We start from the raw sequence: 16,775 nt of genomic DNA on the forward strand, positions 1-16,775 counted from the left end.
CCAAACTTCACTAGTTTAAGAAAAATGTGTGTGGTATGGTTTGTCTAGATAGCAGATGTCATCCTGTCCCTTAATATTGTCATTTCTGTGAAATATTTGCTGTTCTTTGGACAGCTGGGCTCAGACTCATGATGAGACATTGAACTTCAATTCTTGGCCCATAGTAGGCTTTCGATAAATAGTTGTCGGACAAATGCCTGAATGTGCTAGGAAAAGAACAGGTGTGGGTTTCAGACAGATCTGGATTCACCACGGTCTTTCTGGGTGATGTTTAGCAAATTGCTGAACCTCTTGGGGCCTCAGTTCTCTCTCCCTGGATGGCAGCGGGTATGGTAAAATGTGCACTGCCGACATCTAAGAAGATCTACTCACTGGGCATGGAGCCCCATGTTAGAAAGGAAACCACAGGCCCAAAATGGTGTCACTTAGGCTAACTCAACAAACCAAGACTTAATACCTAAATGCAGTTTCAACCCCCCAAGAACATGACCTTTCAGCAGACAACATAGAATTTTCTGGCCGATACCAGGAGATTTACCGATAGACCCCTTCTGCTCCCTTTAGGAGGGCAACGTCGCCTAAACAATGCACTCCTTGCTCTCGCTAATAAATTCCTCTATTTGTTGTTTGCATGACCTCTCTCTGCCTTTAAAAACCTTTCTTTTGTTTTGCTCAGTGGAGCTCCCTTCTACTTGCTAGATGGGGTGCTGCCCGATTCATGAATCATTTAATAAAGCCAATCACATCTTCACATCTGCTTGATAGAATTTTGATTTTTAACAAACTGCTCATTAAATATGAATTCTTTCTTCCTTCTCTCTGGGAGTTGAGAATATGGAGTTTTCCAGTCCCTGCACCCCTACATTACCACATTTTGATAAAAAGGAGTTCACAATTCAATCTTCCATTGGTTTCTCGAATCATCTCAGCTGGACCCCTCCTTCGTCCTTTCCTGGGGCAGCTCTCCAGCTCCCTCGGGACTCCTACCCACCTCCTCATGGTCTCTGATGAGCAATAAAGAGTCAGCAAATGATCCATCAAGAATGCTCTGGGTGGAGACATCTCTGCACCAATGACTTGAAGCCATTCTGACATGTTGCCCAAAGACCTCCTTCAGGCCCTAACTCCTCACTTCTCAGAACTTCCCCCTGGCTTCTGGAACACCACCTTCTGTGTCTTGCACCCCCCACCTCTCCCATCCCCCTCTTGCACTGACTCCCTTTCCATCCCCCAACTCCCTAGGTTTCCCTCTTCTCCCCTCGCCTCATTTCTAACTCTTTTTGGGGTGGGGGGACATCTCCACCCACAGACCTCGAATTCCACCATGATGCATTAGCTCCTCACATCTATGTCTCCAGCCCAGATCTCCATCCTGATGGTGGGAATCGTCTACCCGAGTATTCTCTTCTGGGATCCAATAGAAGCTCAAAAGAAACCCATCTAAGATGAAACTCTTCCCACCGCTTCCCCAAAGCTCTTGTGCTTCCACGGTCCCTTTCTTGGTTATTTGTTTCAGCATTCTCTCTAGGCTGGAGCTTGGAAATTTTATGCCTGTCACAATTAGAGGACATTTGTAAAAGCAGAAATCAGGCTCCATGGCATTCCCCCTCTCAGACATCTTCCATGCCTCCCTCCCGTGGCATTGACGTTGACCTTGGAGCTGGTGTTCAGGCTCCAACCAGCGTCCTTTCTTTCCACATCACTTGGTCCCATGCCACAGATCTGGGGCAGCAAGTGGGTTTCGTCTCCTGTGTCAGCGTGGATCCTGGAAAGTTTGGCCTGAAGCCAAACTGCGTGTCCAGGGAACACGCAGGAAAGACGGGGGGCCGTCATCGGCCACAGGGGCAGGCACAGGGAGCAATGGCCATTTGCTGTGATCCCTGCTCTCCCTCGTAGTATCTTTAGGGGTGCTGCTGTCCCCTAAACAAGCTCCATGCTTTCCCACCCCTTCGTTACTATCCTATAAGCCTCTAAAGATCCCCTCCTCAACATCCAAGCCCCACTTATTTATGCTTCAACCTTTGACTGAAATGACATTTCTTCCTGAAACCTTCCCCAGTTTTAATGATTGTTCCTTCCCAGGATCTGAAAGCATCTTGTTGGTGCCTTTCCATCCGTCTGTACCATTGTTGGCCTCTAGCAGTCTCCCCAGCTACATCACGAGTCTCTAGAAGGTGCTTCTGCTTGGTTGTGTGTCTCTCCCCATGCCCGTCAGAGGGCCTCTCATGGAGCAGGTGCCTAAAGGTTGTTTGGACAACCACTGAGCCACTCAAGACTGCGGGGTCAGAAGTTGTCTCCAGACCGCCCTGCACTGCTTCTTCCCCTGCCCGCTGGGGACTCAAGCACATTCCTGGGGACACTCAGAAGCACGCCTCAAGAGGACTCTGTCAGAAGGCTTGGGTGGCTGGCCCTGGGCTGTCACACCTCAGGGCAGACCCATCACACACCTACACACACGTACGTGGGACATGCCCGTGTCCATCACCGCGGCCCCAGTGCAGGTGAGCTTGGGTAAATGTGTAACTTCACAGCACACTGGCTCATTCTGTTCGGCACTGAAAGTGTGTATCGATCACCCTGACTTCCTGGAAGGAGTCCCAGCCTGAGAGTTGCTCTGGCTCCTGTCTCCCAGTCAGGCCTGGCTGCCTGAGGCCCCCACCCCCATGATCAGGCCAAGTGATGTCACCTCCCTCCTCCCCAGCTTGGGCACAGAATGGTCTGGGAACGGCTCCATCCCCACCCCTCTGTTATAAATAGGGCCTCGGTGGCTCAGCCAGGGGAAGAGGCTGCTTTTGTTTTGGGAACTTGAGCAGAAGGTAAGCGGGGAGTCCCTCTCCATCCACACCCTTGCTTCACTGTTACCCCTCCGCATCTCTCTCAGGGCAGCTGAGTTATCCGTTGGGAGTAGAAGCCAAGGGGTCTCTGGGGGGAGGTGGGAAAAGCTTCTGGGAGCCAGAAGCCAGGGGTCAGGGGTGACGTGTGCTGCAGGGGGATCTCTACTGAAGACGACGCGGAAGACGTCTCTCCCCTCCCGTTCCAGCGGATGTCCTCTCACACGCTGTCCTCCCCCTTGGTCTTAGCAGAGGAACTGCCCCTCCCCATCAGTAGGGCAGGGTGGCCGGGTCCTCCCGCTGCCTCTGAGCCGGGCCGGGTCCTCAGGGGCTGGACGGGAGGAGAGCCACGGTGGCCTAGAGTCCACTGGGTCTCTTCTAGTCGGTGAGACGCACAAGGCTGTTGTGCAGGTGCTGGAGCTGGGAGGGGGGTGGGGGAGCAGACTCAGTTGCCCCGGGGCTGTGTCCCCAGAGGCTCAGGGGAGGAGTGGCCGGCCTCTGTCTCCCTCTGCCTCCCCTGACACAGTGCTGCCTCTGGTCCTGGTTTGAGGTTTGGGTCTGTGCACTCAACTCATCGCTTTGTCTCCCTGAGCCTTGGTTTGCTCATCTATAAAATGGAACAAATAGCAATGCTTAGCCTCCCTTGCTTGTGAACCATGGTATAAATTAAGAGAGCTAGTATAATGTGAAAGTGCTTTCTAAACTCAGGAGAAAATAAAAAAACAGATTCTTATTATTTTGTTCAAGAGGCACTATAGGTGGGTGCTGAAGTCTATGGACTATGGCATCAGGGGTTCTGGGTCTGAATCCTGATTCTGTCTTTCCCTCAGCTGTGTGACCTTGAGCAAGCCGTGAAACTTCTCTGTTCATCTGCAAAAAAGCATTAATTAATCAACTTAACAATTACTTATCAAGTACCGAGTATGTCTCAGGAACATTTCTGGAAATGTGAGATAGATATATATAGATATATATATATATATATATATATATCAGCAAAAAAAAGAGAACAAGGACCCCGCTCTCGTGGGGTTTGCCTTCACGTGGGAAGAGACAGGCAATAAACACTAAACATAAATAAATATATAAGAATTAATTATGTATAAGGTCAGAAGGTGGTCAGTGCCGTGGTAAAAGGAAGTAAAGCAGGGTAAGTGAGTTCAGGGTGGCAGGAGTGGTGGGGGACAGTTGCAGTGTGAAATGGGGTGTCACGGAAGCCTTAGGAGGATGAGACGAGTTGGTTCATGGAAAGCACTAGAACACTGCCTGGCAATGACAGGCATTAGAACAGTGTCGGCTGCCGATGTCACCATTTCACGAAGCCACGGAACCACGAGGGGTAGGGATACCGAGAAGCAGGGAGGTGGAGAGGGAGACTGAGCAGGGGTGGTGGAGGAGGGCAGATCCACAGGGGCCTGGAGCCCCCGTTTATTCGGAGACCCCGCTGTGTGCTGAGTTAGGACCAGCCAGCACAGCAGCCACCCATCCCGGCTGAGAGCAACAGCAGACTCTGTCCTGACAATGATCTGTGAAATTGCTTCACCTGAGTCAGTGCCTGCCCCGCGAGGGACTGACAAAGCAGGGAGGGGACTGTCCTTATCTGCAGGACCCCAACCCGGGACTGGGTGCCATTACTGCATGATTTCTCCAGCCCTCGGCTTCTCCAAGTTTCCCCTGAAAACTCAGCATGATTTGACTTTTTACATGAGCCATGAGCTGGCAACCGAGGCCTGTCTGGACAGGAAGGAGAATTTTCTGTTCCATTTTGTATGTCATGTGGCTTCTCACGAGAACAGCAGATTGAGTCAAATGCACAGGGAAGAGGGTGACGTGGTGGCTGAGGTCAGAAGTCAAAGTTCATCTGGTAGTTGATGACCAGAGCAAAACTAAACACACAATGCTTTTAAGTTGAAAGTGGGTGCAGGTTACCAGACCCAGGAGAGGAGTGCAGAGTGCCGGTAGAAGGGGACAACTGGGTGTGCATAGGTGTGCAGGAAAGACAGAGGTGTCAAGGTGACCTCGAGTTAGTGGAGACATACCTCCGCTCCAGGGATGCCTGGCCTGTGGTGGTAGGGCAGGGGGATGAGTGACGATGAGGAGGGAGTGAGAAGTGAGTTGGTAATACAGTCCACGTCTTCACCAGAAATGAGTGAGATATCGCTGAAATGATTGGAACCGAATGAACCCCTACAACGAACATGGATCTCCTAGAAATGCAAAGAGTTAGACAGTGGAATGAGTTAGCAGACCCAGCCCAAGAACCTTGTCTTCCAGGATCTCAGGCTACTCTGTGTGCTGTTGGCGAGAGCAGACTCCCAGGGCTCTAGAGAAGGGTGCTGGAGCGCCTCCCGCCAACCCCAGAGACCGCGTCAAGGGCAGAAGATTGTCCTGGCTTCGTAGAGTCACCTGGGAAGTCATTACAACAATCTATACCCGGTCCCAGCGCTGACCAGGGCCATCAAGCTGTTGGTGGGGCTGGTGTTGAGCTCCATCGGGGTTCCACCATGCAGGAAATAGCTGCCGGCTGGTTTGGGGTGCTGGGACAGGTAGAAACCCCAGGGCTTCAGGCTGAGCCTCTGGTGCTCGATGCCAGCTGCCTGTTAGGGTCACGGGGAGGCTGAAAATTCCATTCCCAGGCCACACCCCAGGGCCAGTTTGACATCTCTGGGTGTGGGATGGACTTCCACAGTCACTAAAGCTTCCCAGGTGAGACCAGTGGGAACCGGGGCTGGGACTGACCGGCGGGGATAAGCGCAGGTCTGAATTACGTCTGTTACATGCTTGCTGTGTGACCTTGGGAATTTTTCCTCATGCTTCAGAATTCCCCTTTCTGTGTCTGCAGAGAGTTGAAGCCCTTCCCTCCTCGTGTGAATAGCGCAGGGACTAGATAGGGTAATCTCTGGGCAGGGGCTTCTGGGAACTGTCATATACTACCCAGTTATAATATCTGTATTCTTTTTTTTTTAAAGATTTTATTTATTTATTCGACAGAGATAGAGACAGCCAGCGAGAGAGGGAACACAAGCAGGGGGAGTGGGAGAGGAAGAAGCAGGCTCATAGCAGAGGAGCCCGATGTGGGGCTCGATCCCATAACGCCGGGATCACTCCCTGAGCTGAAGGCAGACGCTTAACCGCTGTGCCACCCAGGCGCCCCGAAGATATCTGTATTCTTAAATTATTACCTTGTCTGGGAAATCAGGTACATTTCCTGGTTGCTACTACACGGTGCGATCTTTCTTGCCAGGCCAATTTATAACATGGGCAAAACCTCTGTGTGTGTTAGTCCTATAGTCCAAGCTTGTTTCCCACCTTCCCTGGGTCTAGGGGGCTTCCTGAAGACTTGTGGTCTGCTCCACGGTTGGTTTTCTAGGTGAAAACTCATGGCCAGAGGCCTGTGAATGCATGAGTTTGCTCAGGTGGCCTTATCAAAGTCCCACAGACTGGGTCACTTCAACGACAAAGATCTGTTCTCTCATGATTCGGGAGGCGACAAGAACTGATGTGCTCCTTCTGGGATAACCTTCCTATCACATACAGGCTCCAAGTCCAAGCTTGAGGTGTCGGCAGGGTTGGCTGCTTCTCAGGTCTCTCTCCTTGGCTTGTAGATGGCCGTCTTCTCCCTGTCTTCCCAGGGTCTTCCGTCTGTGTGCGTCTACGTCCTAATCTCCTCTTCTAAGACGGACACCAGTCAGATTGGATGAGGGCCCATCCCAATGACCTCATTGAACCTAAATTACCTCTTTAAAGACTCTATCTCCCAATATAGTACGTTTTGAGGGAGTGGGATTAAGGACATCAACATATGAAGTTGAAAACTTTAAGGCAACAAGGCAAAAAATTTTTTTTAATTTTAAAATTAAAGTTTCTTTAAAAATAAGATTAAATGTTTTCATATTACTCTTTAAAAAAAAGATTTATTTATTTGAGAGAGAGAGTGTGTGAGCACGAGCGTGGTGGGAGGTTGGCAGAGGGACAGGGAGAAGCAGACTCCGGCCAAGCAAGGAGCCCGACACGGGGTGTGATCCCAGGACTCCAGGATCATGACCCAAGCCGAAGGCAGACACTTAAGTGACTGAGCCACCCATATTATTCTTTATTAAACATATAATTGTTGACTAAAGCATAGTATCACTGATTAGCACAAGGTAAAAATAATATCAGCCATTCACATATTCTCGAAGAGAAGCACTTATAATATTTTGTGAAAACATTTGTGTATGTTTTTACTTGGTGTAATGGACAGTTTCATATTTCATAAAATCTACAACTGTCTTAATATCAAAACCGACCCCAAAATAAGCCCTGTAAAGGCACAGCTCAGCCCATAACTGTGTGTAGTGGATCACAGAGGTACTTTCCTCAGAGCTTTGAATCTATTGCTTCTCTTCGAAATGTGTGGACCGGGGTAGATTTCTCCTGGATTCAGGGACCACGGGGAATATGGGAACAGCTAGAAGTCTGGCTGGAGGGCACTTACTCACTTAGTAATCTGTCGCCCTTCATGGAATGATGTTTCAGGTACAGGCAGCGAGTGCCCCTGTCAGAGATGGCTGCTGCGGGGGTGAGCCTGGGGGCCACCGTCCTCTGTCTCCTGTCCTGGGCCGGCCTGGCCGCTGCGGACCGGGTGTACATACACCCTTTCCACCTCCTCGTCTACAGCAAGGGCAGCTGTGAGCAGCTGGAGAAATCCAATGCGGAGATGCCCAAAGCCCTGACCTTCACGCCGGTCCCCATTCAGGCCAAGACGTCCCCTGTGGACGAGGAGGCCCTTCGAGAGCAGCTGGCGCTGGCCACTGAGAAGCTGCAGGAGGACGACAGGATGCGGGCAGCGAAAGTGGGAATGATGCTCAACTTCCTGGGTTTCCACATGTACAGGATGCTGAGCGAGACCTGCAGCACGGCCAGCGGGACCGTCCTGTCCCCAACGACTCTCTTTGGCACCCTGGCCTCTCTCTACCTGGGTGCGCTGGACCCCACGGCCAGCAGACTGCAGGCGTTCCTGGGGGTCCCCGGGGAGGACCAGGGCTGCACCTCCCGGCTGGATGGCCACAAGGTCCTCTCCGCCCTGCACACCATCCAGGGCCTTCTGGTCGCCCAGGGAGGGGCTGACGGCCAGTCCACACTGCTCCTCTCCACGGTGCTGGGCCTGTTCACAGCCCCTGGCCTGCGTCTGAAGCAGCCCTTTGTGCGGGGCCTGGCTCCCTTTGCTCCCGTCACCCTCCCGCGCTCTCTGGACTTGTCCACCGACCCGGATCTTGCTGCTGAGAAGATGAACAGGTTCATGCAGGCAGTGACAGGGTGGAAAATGGACAGACCCCTGTCAGGAGTCAGCCCAGACAGCACCCTGCTTTTCAACACCTACGTCCACTTCCAAGGTAAGGCAAGCCCCGTGGGTGTCCCTGGGCTGGTGCCAGAGGGTCCCAGTTCTTCGTCTGTGGGCTTCATGTCCAGCATTCAGCTCAGCAGGTCCGGGCCTTGGAGATGGGCAGGGTGGCGGACGTGAGGAAGTACCTGGGAGCCACTCTCAAGGAGCCGGAAGTAGCTGCCCAGTGGACTCCTTGGATGAGTACCCGCCTATCTACCTGCTGCTTCTATAGTACATCCTTGCACTCTGATCACTTAACCCCCTTGTGATGTGGGGGAGAGGTCTTACTACCTCTAGAAGAAAACACAGTGACTTCCTCAAGATGGCACAGCCACAAGTGGGGGTCCTAGGATCCAAACCCACCCCTCCCGGCCCTGTGGCCCAGCTCCGCCCTCAGGAGCGAGGGATTCTTGTTTCTTGAGAAGGTCAAAGTTCATGCAAAAATAACCAAATTGTTTGCTTACAGCACTTTCATGTTGGGAGGGGTCATTACCACCCCGCCCCCAACCCCTGCAAAGATAGTTCACTCATTCAACAACTAATCGTTGACGATTTACTACGTGCATGCCCCTGAGCTGGGTGGCTCAGAGGGGCCAGGGAGGAAGGATGCACATGTCCAGACCCCAGGTTGCCTATTCAAGCTCAAGAGGGGAGATAGATCCCACAGGCAAATGCCCCCAGCTACAGAGCTCTAAGTAGAAGTGTCCTGGGGGGACCAAGCACTGAAGGAGGGAGGGTCCCTGGAGAGAGGACAGAGGCCTGGGGGCGGTGAGGGGAGCAGGGCTGCAGGAGAACAAATGCGTGAGCAAAGGCCGGGGAGTTCAGGGACAGGAACCAGAGCAAGGGCGCCTGGGGTTGGCCAGAGCTCGGAGTGGATGTGACCAGTGGAAGGCAGGGCCCTAGAGATGGGTCGGGCCGGATTTTGGAATGTGATGCTGGGAAGGGTGGTGGGTGCTGGAGCAGGCAAAATGTTCTGGTCAGAGGTCATCCGGGCGGCAGGGGCTGTGTGCATTGGAGGCAGGGAGGGTCCTGGGGAAGGTGATGCAACAGGCACACTGACCTGGGGACACGTGCTGAGGTCATGGCTCTGCACACTGATGGGTGGGCCGGGGAGGGTGCGTTCGCGAGCCAAGGGAGCCAGCAGGCCAAAGATGAAACCAGAGACAGCATGACTATTTTCTTACTCTGAAGCCATCCTGGAAGTCTGTAAACCGCCAAGGGGAAGGACCTCCAGCCCGTTTTGGGTGCAGGAGGAAGATGATAGAGACCCAGGACTGCCGACAGGTCGTGGGAGCAGAGCTCAGCACAAGCGGCCTCCAGCTGAGGGTGACCGTACCCCGGGGAGGACTGGGGACTCGTGGGCTCAGCCTGCCATTCCTAAGAGGAGCCCCAGGAGGAGAGCTCCTTGAGAAAGTTGTGCCCCAAAAGGCAAAGCGAGATAGCAAAAGAGCCACAGGTGCTTGGATGCTGGGCCAGCCCTACCATGTACCACTCTCTGATCTTGCTCCCTGACCTTTCTGTGCCTCAGTTTCCACCAGACAGAGCTGCACAGCCCCTCCCTGCCCACCACCGCGTGCCCGCTCGTGAAGCCGCAGGCTGTCTGTGGAGCTCTAAGTTGCCCTTTGGTAATGACGTTCTCGTACCACGACCTCAGCGGACAGCTGGATGTTTCCAACTGGCGAAGACTCGGGGACTGGGAGCCCCTGAGCCGCAGGGCGCCCTTTGCCCAGGCCCTGCGGTCGCCCGAGCTGGTGCTGGCTCTGGCAGCTTCCATACCACCAGTTGACTTAACCCTGAGAGATTTACTTAACCTCTGGACGAGGAGGTGTGCTGTGTTTTCAGCGGAGCGGGTGGGAAGGGGAAGCCACCTCTGTTTCAGATTCTCACATCTTTCTGTTTTGGTGAGAAAAGATTTCGTCCTTTCTTCCCCTAATTAACAAGTCCCTGGCCAGACCTGGTGGGCCAAAGCTGAGGCCCCTCCCCAGGGAGCCTGGGACAAAGGACACTGTGGCTCTGCCCGTCCCTTCTCATCAGACCAGGCCCTGGGAAGGCAGCCCGTCCGCCCCTTCCCCTCCCCTCCTGGAGGACCTGTCCCTCCAGCCCCCACCCTGCCACCTTGGAGACCTCTGCTCCAGGGAAAGGGCACCCTGGGTCTTTAACCTGCCTCTCCTCAGACACCCAGGTGGCCGGCACCCAGGGGCCGCTCTGTGACAGACTCACCCCCACCTTCTCCTCCTAGAAATAGCCCCACCATGGGTGACTAGGCTCTCAAGGTGACTGAGAAGAGCGCAGAGGGAGGGGCTGTGCCAGGGGCTGCAGTCATGGACAGACCCCCAGGGACAGGGTCTTCAGCAGGCGTCTACCCCTCCTCCCGTGACAGCAGAGCCAGCTGGCAGCTCCCCTCCGCCTCCACCTGCACAGCCCCGTGAGGCAGGGCACCAGACAGGGCTCACCCCCTCCCCAAGGGCCCAGGGCGAGCTCGCACGGGGCGCTTTGCTCGGAGCCACTGGCCACACCAGGTTGTATGTCTGTCCTGGGCAGCACGGGGGCCTGAGACGTGGCACCCGCATTGCAAGACAGGCGTGCTGAGCTCTGCGTCCTGACTTGAGAAGGGGAGACTGTCACAGCTCACAGACTGAGAAGCAAGCGTGCCCCGAGGATGCGTAGGGCCGTGAAGCTGCTCCGGGTGACACTGTGGTTGGTGGATACAGGTCACCGCACATCTGTCCAGCCCTATAGATCATACGGCCCCGAGAGTGAGCCCTAATGTCAACCCTGGACTCTGGGTGACAATGATGTGTCCCTGGAGGGCCATCAGTGTTAACAGATGTCCCACTCCGGTGGAGGTGTCGATAGTGCGGGAGGCGGTGCATGTGGGACCAGTGGGCATACGAGAAAGCTCTACACCTTCCTCTAAATTTTGCTGTGAACCTAACTTCTCTAATACAATTAAATTTATTTAAAAAAAGAAGCCAGTGAGTGTGGATCGCAGGTTTTGGGCCAGGACAGATCTGGGGTGAGTTTACCTAGTCACTTCGTAGTGGCCTAAGTTCCCTAAGTGTTCTGGTTTCCTTTGTGGGCCTTAAGGTGACAGGTGTAAAATCTCAGAGTGGCACCTGGTGTGTAAAATGTCTTCAACACGGGCAGTTGGTGTCACCCAAGTGAACTCAAACAGTCAGGTTTTGCAGGGGGAAGACTCGTCCGGCCCTTGGGGTCCTGGGTGGGGCTGTGAAGCTCTGGGGCAGTGCTGGGGTGGGAAAAGGCCCCGTGGCCTGGGACATCGCGGGGCGAGGCTGGGGCACAGGCTGGGCTTCGGCTCTGCTCTGCGGTGTCCCCAGCACTGAGCGCACCCGCCTGCCCCTGCCTCAGCTGCCCGTCCCTCTTTGTCTCCTCTCTGGGTCTCCAGGAAAGCTGAAGGGGTTCTCCCTGCTGCCGGGGCTGCAGGACTTCTGGGTGGACAACGCCACCTCGGTGTCGGTCTCCATGATCTCAGGCACGGGCACCTTCCAGCACTGGAGCGACGCCCAGAACAACCTGTCCCTGACCCGTGTGCCCCTCAGCAAGAACGCCTGCCTGCTGCTGGTCCAGCCCCACGGCGCCTCAGACCTGCAGAAGGTGGAGGCCCTCACCTTCCAGCACAACTTCCTGACGTGGCTGAAGAACCTGTCTCCCCGGTACGGCTCCTGGGACACCACCTGGCCCCTAGGGGGCTGCTCCCCCTGGAAAGTGGGGAGCTGGGCCCATCCTTCCACACAGGGTGGGAGGGGACGGACGTGGGGTGAGCAGATGGGCGGGTGTTGGCTGAGCCCTGGGCACAGGATGGGGAAGGGCCGGGTGGCCCTGCTGTTCCGGGGGCAGAAGGCCGGTGCGTTCACGCATCACCCCTGCATCCATCCATTCACGGACCTAGCTCTCCAGGTACCGTCTCTTTCTGGGCTCAGGAGAGGTAAAGGAGTGGGGAGCGTGCATTGGAGGACTGCATTTCAGCCTGTCCTGAATGGGGACCTTTGTCGTGCCACTCCCCACCGCCCCCGCCAGTGCTCCCTCCCACAGTCTGCTGCATTCCAAGAACTTGTTGGGGACTGGCGTCCCAGAAGGGTTTGGACCCCTCTGAGAGGCCTGGGGGACGGGGAGCTGTCCCTGACTCCAGAACTCCCCACTTTGCTGCCCCAGTGCTTTGCTCCTCTTTCCAGCTATGGCGGTAGGAAAGCCGTTCCCCTCCACTGGGGTGCTACACTTGACCCGCATCCCTGGCCCAGAGCAATGGGGTCCGGAAACCTGCCCCGAGAGGGCACTTAGGGGCACACTGGCCTCAGGAGGGCAACGCTACTTTTAAAATCAGTCTTTGTTGTGGTGGCTGTAAACCCATCACATCGTGTTTACCTCGAACCGTCTGTAAATGCACGGTTCAGTGGCATGAAGCACCCACATGGCTGTGTGTCCCTCGCCACCACCTGTCTCCAGAATGTTGTCGTCTTCCCAAACAGAAACACGAACTCCCCATTCCCCCTCCCCCAGCCCCTGGCCACGGCCATTCAACTTCCAGTCTCTGTGAATGTGTCTGTTCCAGGACCTCAGATGAGGGCACTCAAACAGCATTTGTCCTTTTGTGGCGGGCTTATTTTGCTTAGCATGATGTCTTCAGGGTTCATCCATGTGGCAGCATGGGTCAGGATTTCCTTCCTCTGACAGCTAATACTCCATTACATGGACAGACATGTTTCGTTTATCCACTCATCCATCAATGGACACTTGGGTCACTTCCACCTGTTGGCTATTGTGAATAATGCTGCTGTGGACATGGGTGTACTGTAACTCTTGCGAAGGTTTGGTATGTCCCCGGAAACATCCACGGGCTCTCAGGGATGCCCAAGGAAGGCAGAGGTCCTACAGGAAGGTCAGCTGAATTGATGTAAGCAGCATGGCCGGCACGGAGAGTGATGGGACATTCCTCCCATCGCTCTCCCCTCCACGGGGGTTTCTATGTCAAGAACTCCATTGAAAGGTGGCTAGTAAGACACGATACATTATTTCAGAGAATAGCATCTTACAATTATCCAGGTAATACAGCTTCAATGCAGCCAACCGAAAACCATAGTAGAACAAAGAACAGACAAGTCATTGTCAAACCCCCAGAGAGCGCTGCTCTAAATTACATCCTTCTCACAGTATTCCCAAGGACATGCAAGTTGTTTGTTGTATTTCTTGCTGACGGACTTTTCCCGAGACAGCCTAGCTGGGTGAGGGGGCCCCAGGGCCTCACAGGGGGAGCCACCCAGGACCTTCCTAAGCGTGATCGTCCCCTCAGGGCCATCCGCCTGACCATGCCCCAGCTGACACTGCGAGCCTCCTACGACCTGCAGGACCTGCTTGCCCAGGCCAAGCTGCCCACCCTGCTGGGCACCGAGGCAAACCTGGGCAATATCAGTGAGGACAATCTCAGAGTTGGAAAGGTACCGTGCCGGCGGTGTCTGTCTGGGCCCGAGTGGATTCTGTGTGTTCAGAGGGTGGGAGGCGTAGACAGTTGGGGCATGGAGGCAGCTTCTGGGAGGCAGGCAGGGGAGGAGGAGAGGAGAGCATGGTTAGGTGGGTGTGCACCCAGGGTGGGAAAGAAGTGACCAGAACTTCCGGGGCTTTCCGGGGACAGGTGGAGAGCAGCAAACCCTTCCCCACCATGTGTCCTTGGCTCTGCCTAGACTGGCCTAGCCTTGGGGTCCTTCCCAGAACCCACAGCAGGGTCAGGACTCAGGCCATGGGAGTAAGTGCCCAGTGCCAACCCTGTCGAGAGCTGCGTGCTTCAGGGAACGCCCAGCAGTAGACAGACTGTCCTTCTGCCACGTGGAACAATGCATCCCTGCAGCTGGGGTGCCTGGATGTGCCGGGCACTGCGCTGGGTACTGGGGAGTGGCCACGCACAGTTCTGGACTCGGAGATCACTGTTGGGGGGCATGGGCCCTCTTGCTAAATAAGTGGGATGACCCAGGCACGGGCAGACCACAGCCGAGGGGCCCGGGGTGCTGCCCTGGACAGCAAGGTGGAAAGTGGGGACTGGTGGGTTGGAGGGACACTTTGGGGAGGAACTGTCATGTGAGTTGGGCCGAGTGGGAATCGTCTACACCGAGGGGCATGTGTGGTGCAGGCAGGCTGGAGACACAGCTGTCCTGCAACCTCTCCCTGGGCCCGGAGGGCCTTCGGGAGCCATCCCAACGCTTGCTGCTTTGCAGGTGCTGAATAGCATCCTTTTGGAACTAAAAGCAGACGAGGGAGAGCAGCCCACAGAGTCTGCCCCGCAGCCGGATGGGCCCCTGGAGGTGACCCTGAGCCGCCCGTTCCTGTTCGCCATTTATGAGCAAGACTCCACTGCCCTCCACTTCCTGGGCCGTGTGGTCAACCCGCTGAGCACAGTGTGAGGCCTGGCCCGCCACCGAGACGCAGCTGTCACCGTGCGCAAGGGCAGCAGCCACAGCAATGCTGATTTGTCACCCGTCTTCCACTCTGCCTCCCAGTGAGTCAGCCTGGAGCTGGAAAGAAGCCGGTCTCCTCCATCTAACGAGCAGCAGAACCTGCGGGCAGAAGGCCTCCAGGGTTCTTGGGTTTATCTCGGGCCACGTGGGGGGAGCCAGCAACCAGAGTTTAGCACAGGACAACTGTTCAGGAGAAAGTCTGAACAGACCAACTGGTTGGTGAAACCAAAAATTGTGTCCCTTTTATCAGAGAACAGAAATTGGGTTTACAATTACAGTTTTCACTGCCCTGGGTTTAAGTTCGGTTAGGGAATACGAGCGGACCAGCTGCCGTCCCCCCTGATGCCTTAACTTTGGTTGGTTTTCAGGTCTTCTTTACCAGGATACCGGGATCTCTGAAAAACACAAGTGTCTGAATTTACGTTAGAATATAATACCATGGCTGATTATCCCTGTGTTATTAATACATGTCTTGCAACAATAAACAAAAAAGAAAAATTCTGGGGGCACCTGGGTGGCTCAGTCGGTTGAGCATCTGCCTTCGGCTCAGGTCATGATCTCAGGGTCCTGGGATCGAGTCTCGTGCGGGGCTCCCTGCTCGGTGGGGAGGCTGCTTCTCTCTCTGTGGCTGCCCCCACTCCTGCTCTCGCTTGCGTGCACGCTTTCTCAATAAATAAATAAATCAAATCAATCAAATAAATAGATATATAAATTTAAAAAAAAAAAAGAAAAATTCTATCACTTAGCAGCAAAACAAAACCTACCATTTGGCTGACAGACCATACACACCAAGTCCTTCCTAGGGCTTTGAGCTGTATTTTGGGTGGAATTTCCACAGAAGGTGAGGGCTGGTACTTAGCCATCATTTGGAGAAGTTTGTTTCTGGACATTTCCATCCCTAAGCGGCAGGTGGGTGTGTGGGAGGCGCCCATGCCCCGACACGCAGATGGGAAGGAACTGGGCCGACGGGCATGTCTTCCCTTCCGGGGACACAGGGTCAGATCGCTGTTGCTGATGACAGTGAAGACGTTTCCTGACGTACATAAAGCCCCTTCCCTGGCTCCCTCCATAGACGCTGAAATAACTAGGCAGGCTATGGACCACGGTGCCCACTGACGAGAGCCCAGGGGCACGTGGCAGCCGGACAGTCACCCAGAGGTGAGAGTGGGGATGACCAACGCTGTGTTGAGCCGGTTCTCTCCCGTGTGCGGTTTCCGTGATGTGAGCAGAAGCATCTGTGTTCCACTTGCATGGCTACTGTGCTGCCCAAGGTCCAGAGGGGACAGAGCGTGCTGTGAGGATGAGGCAGGCCTGCGATGCCCTCTGAATCCCAGTGCCCCCCTCACGTTCCCGAGCGCCCAGCTAGTGTGTCTCAACCCCCGCTCCTATGTCCAGGGGGCAGCTGGGCCGGGCGCGTGAGGGGCAGCACAGTGGGCGCTTAGGAGCATGTGTTCCAGGATGGACGGGCTGGAAGCCCATCTCTGACACTTACTGTGACCCGGAGCAGGTGACTTCCCTTCTCTGGGCCTCCCTGCCATTCTGTGCAAAGTGGGAAATACCTGAACGAATAAACATCACCGTTTAATGGCAGTCAGTCCATAAAAATGTCATGACCTCTACCCTGTCTGGAAGTCCCGTTCCATAACCTTCAGCAGGAAAGGAGCCTCCCCCAGAGCCTCCAGAGGGAGCACTGCCTGGGCAACCCCGTGACTTTGATCAGTGAGATCCATCTTTGACTTCTGGCCTCAGAACTGTAAGAGAATCCACGTGTGCTGCTGTAAGCCGCTACCCGTGTGGTCACGTGTTACAGCAACAGGAAACGTGCAACAGCCTTGGCACACGCGCTCAAGCAAGTCTCCTAACGGCATCGCTGGGGGACCCTCAAGGCTGCTCCCCCCAAATTCCAGGCTCTTCAAGAGTCTCCCCTTTGGGATCGTCTTCAAGGGCTCGTGCTCCCCCCATCCATTAAAGAGAACCACTGACCTTACAGGGGCCGGGCTGGGACCTGGGGAGCAGAGCAGGTGAAATGTCCCAGGGGAAGCTTCTGGGAAGGGTCTCGAGTTTGTAACCGTTTTGGGGTGCGGCAGCACCCCGCCCTGTCTTTAAAGCTGCAGG

General features: G+C 54.8%; 1 protein-coding gene across 1 annotated transcript; it reads left to right on the forward strand.

Annotated features, from left to right (window-relative positions):
• The first annotated feature begins 2,703 nt into the window (after window positions 1–2,703).
• On the forward strand, window positions 2,704–15,161 carry AGT (angiotensinogen). The gene is made up of 5 exons (XM_019808322.2): window positions 2,704–2,816; window positions 7,350–8,206; window positions 11,603–11,870; window positions 13,505–13,649; window positions 14,421–15,161. Exons 2-5 carry the CDS (start codon window positions 7,378–7,380, stop codon window positions 14,604–14,606), a joined length of 1,428 nt encoding a protein of 475 aa, XP_019663881.1. The 5' UTR covers window positions 2,704–2,816; window positions 7,350–7,377; the 3' UTR covers window positions 14,607–15,161.
• Window positions 15,162–16,775: the final 1,614 nt, after the last annotated feature.

This window comes from Ailuropoda melanoleuca, chromosome 6 (genome assembly GCF_002007445.2).
Source record: "Ailuropoda melanoleuca isolate Jingjing chromosome 6, ASM200744v2, whole genome shotgun sequence".
Taxonomy (NCBI): Eukaryota; Metazoa; Chordata; class Mammalia; order Carnivora; family Ursidae; genus Ailuropoda; species Ailuropoda melanoleuca.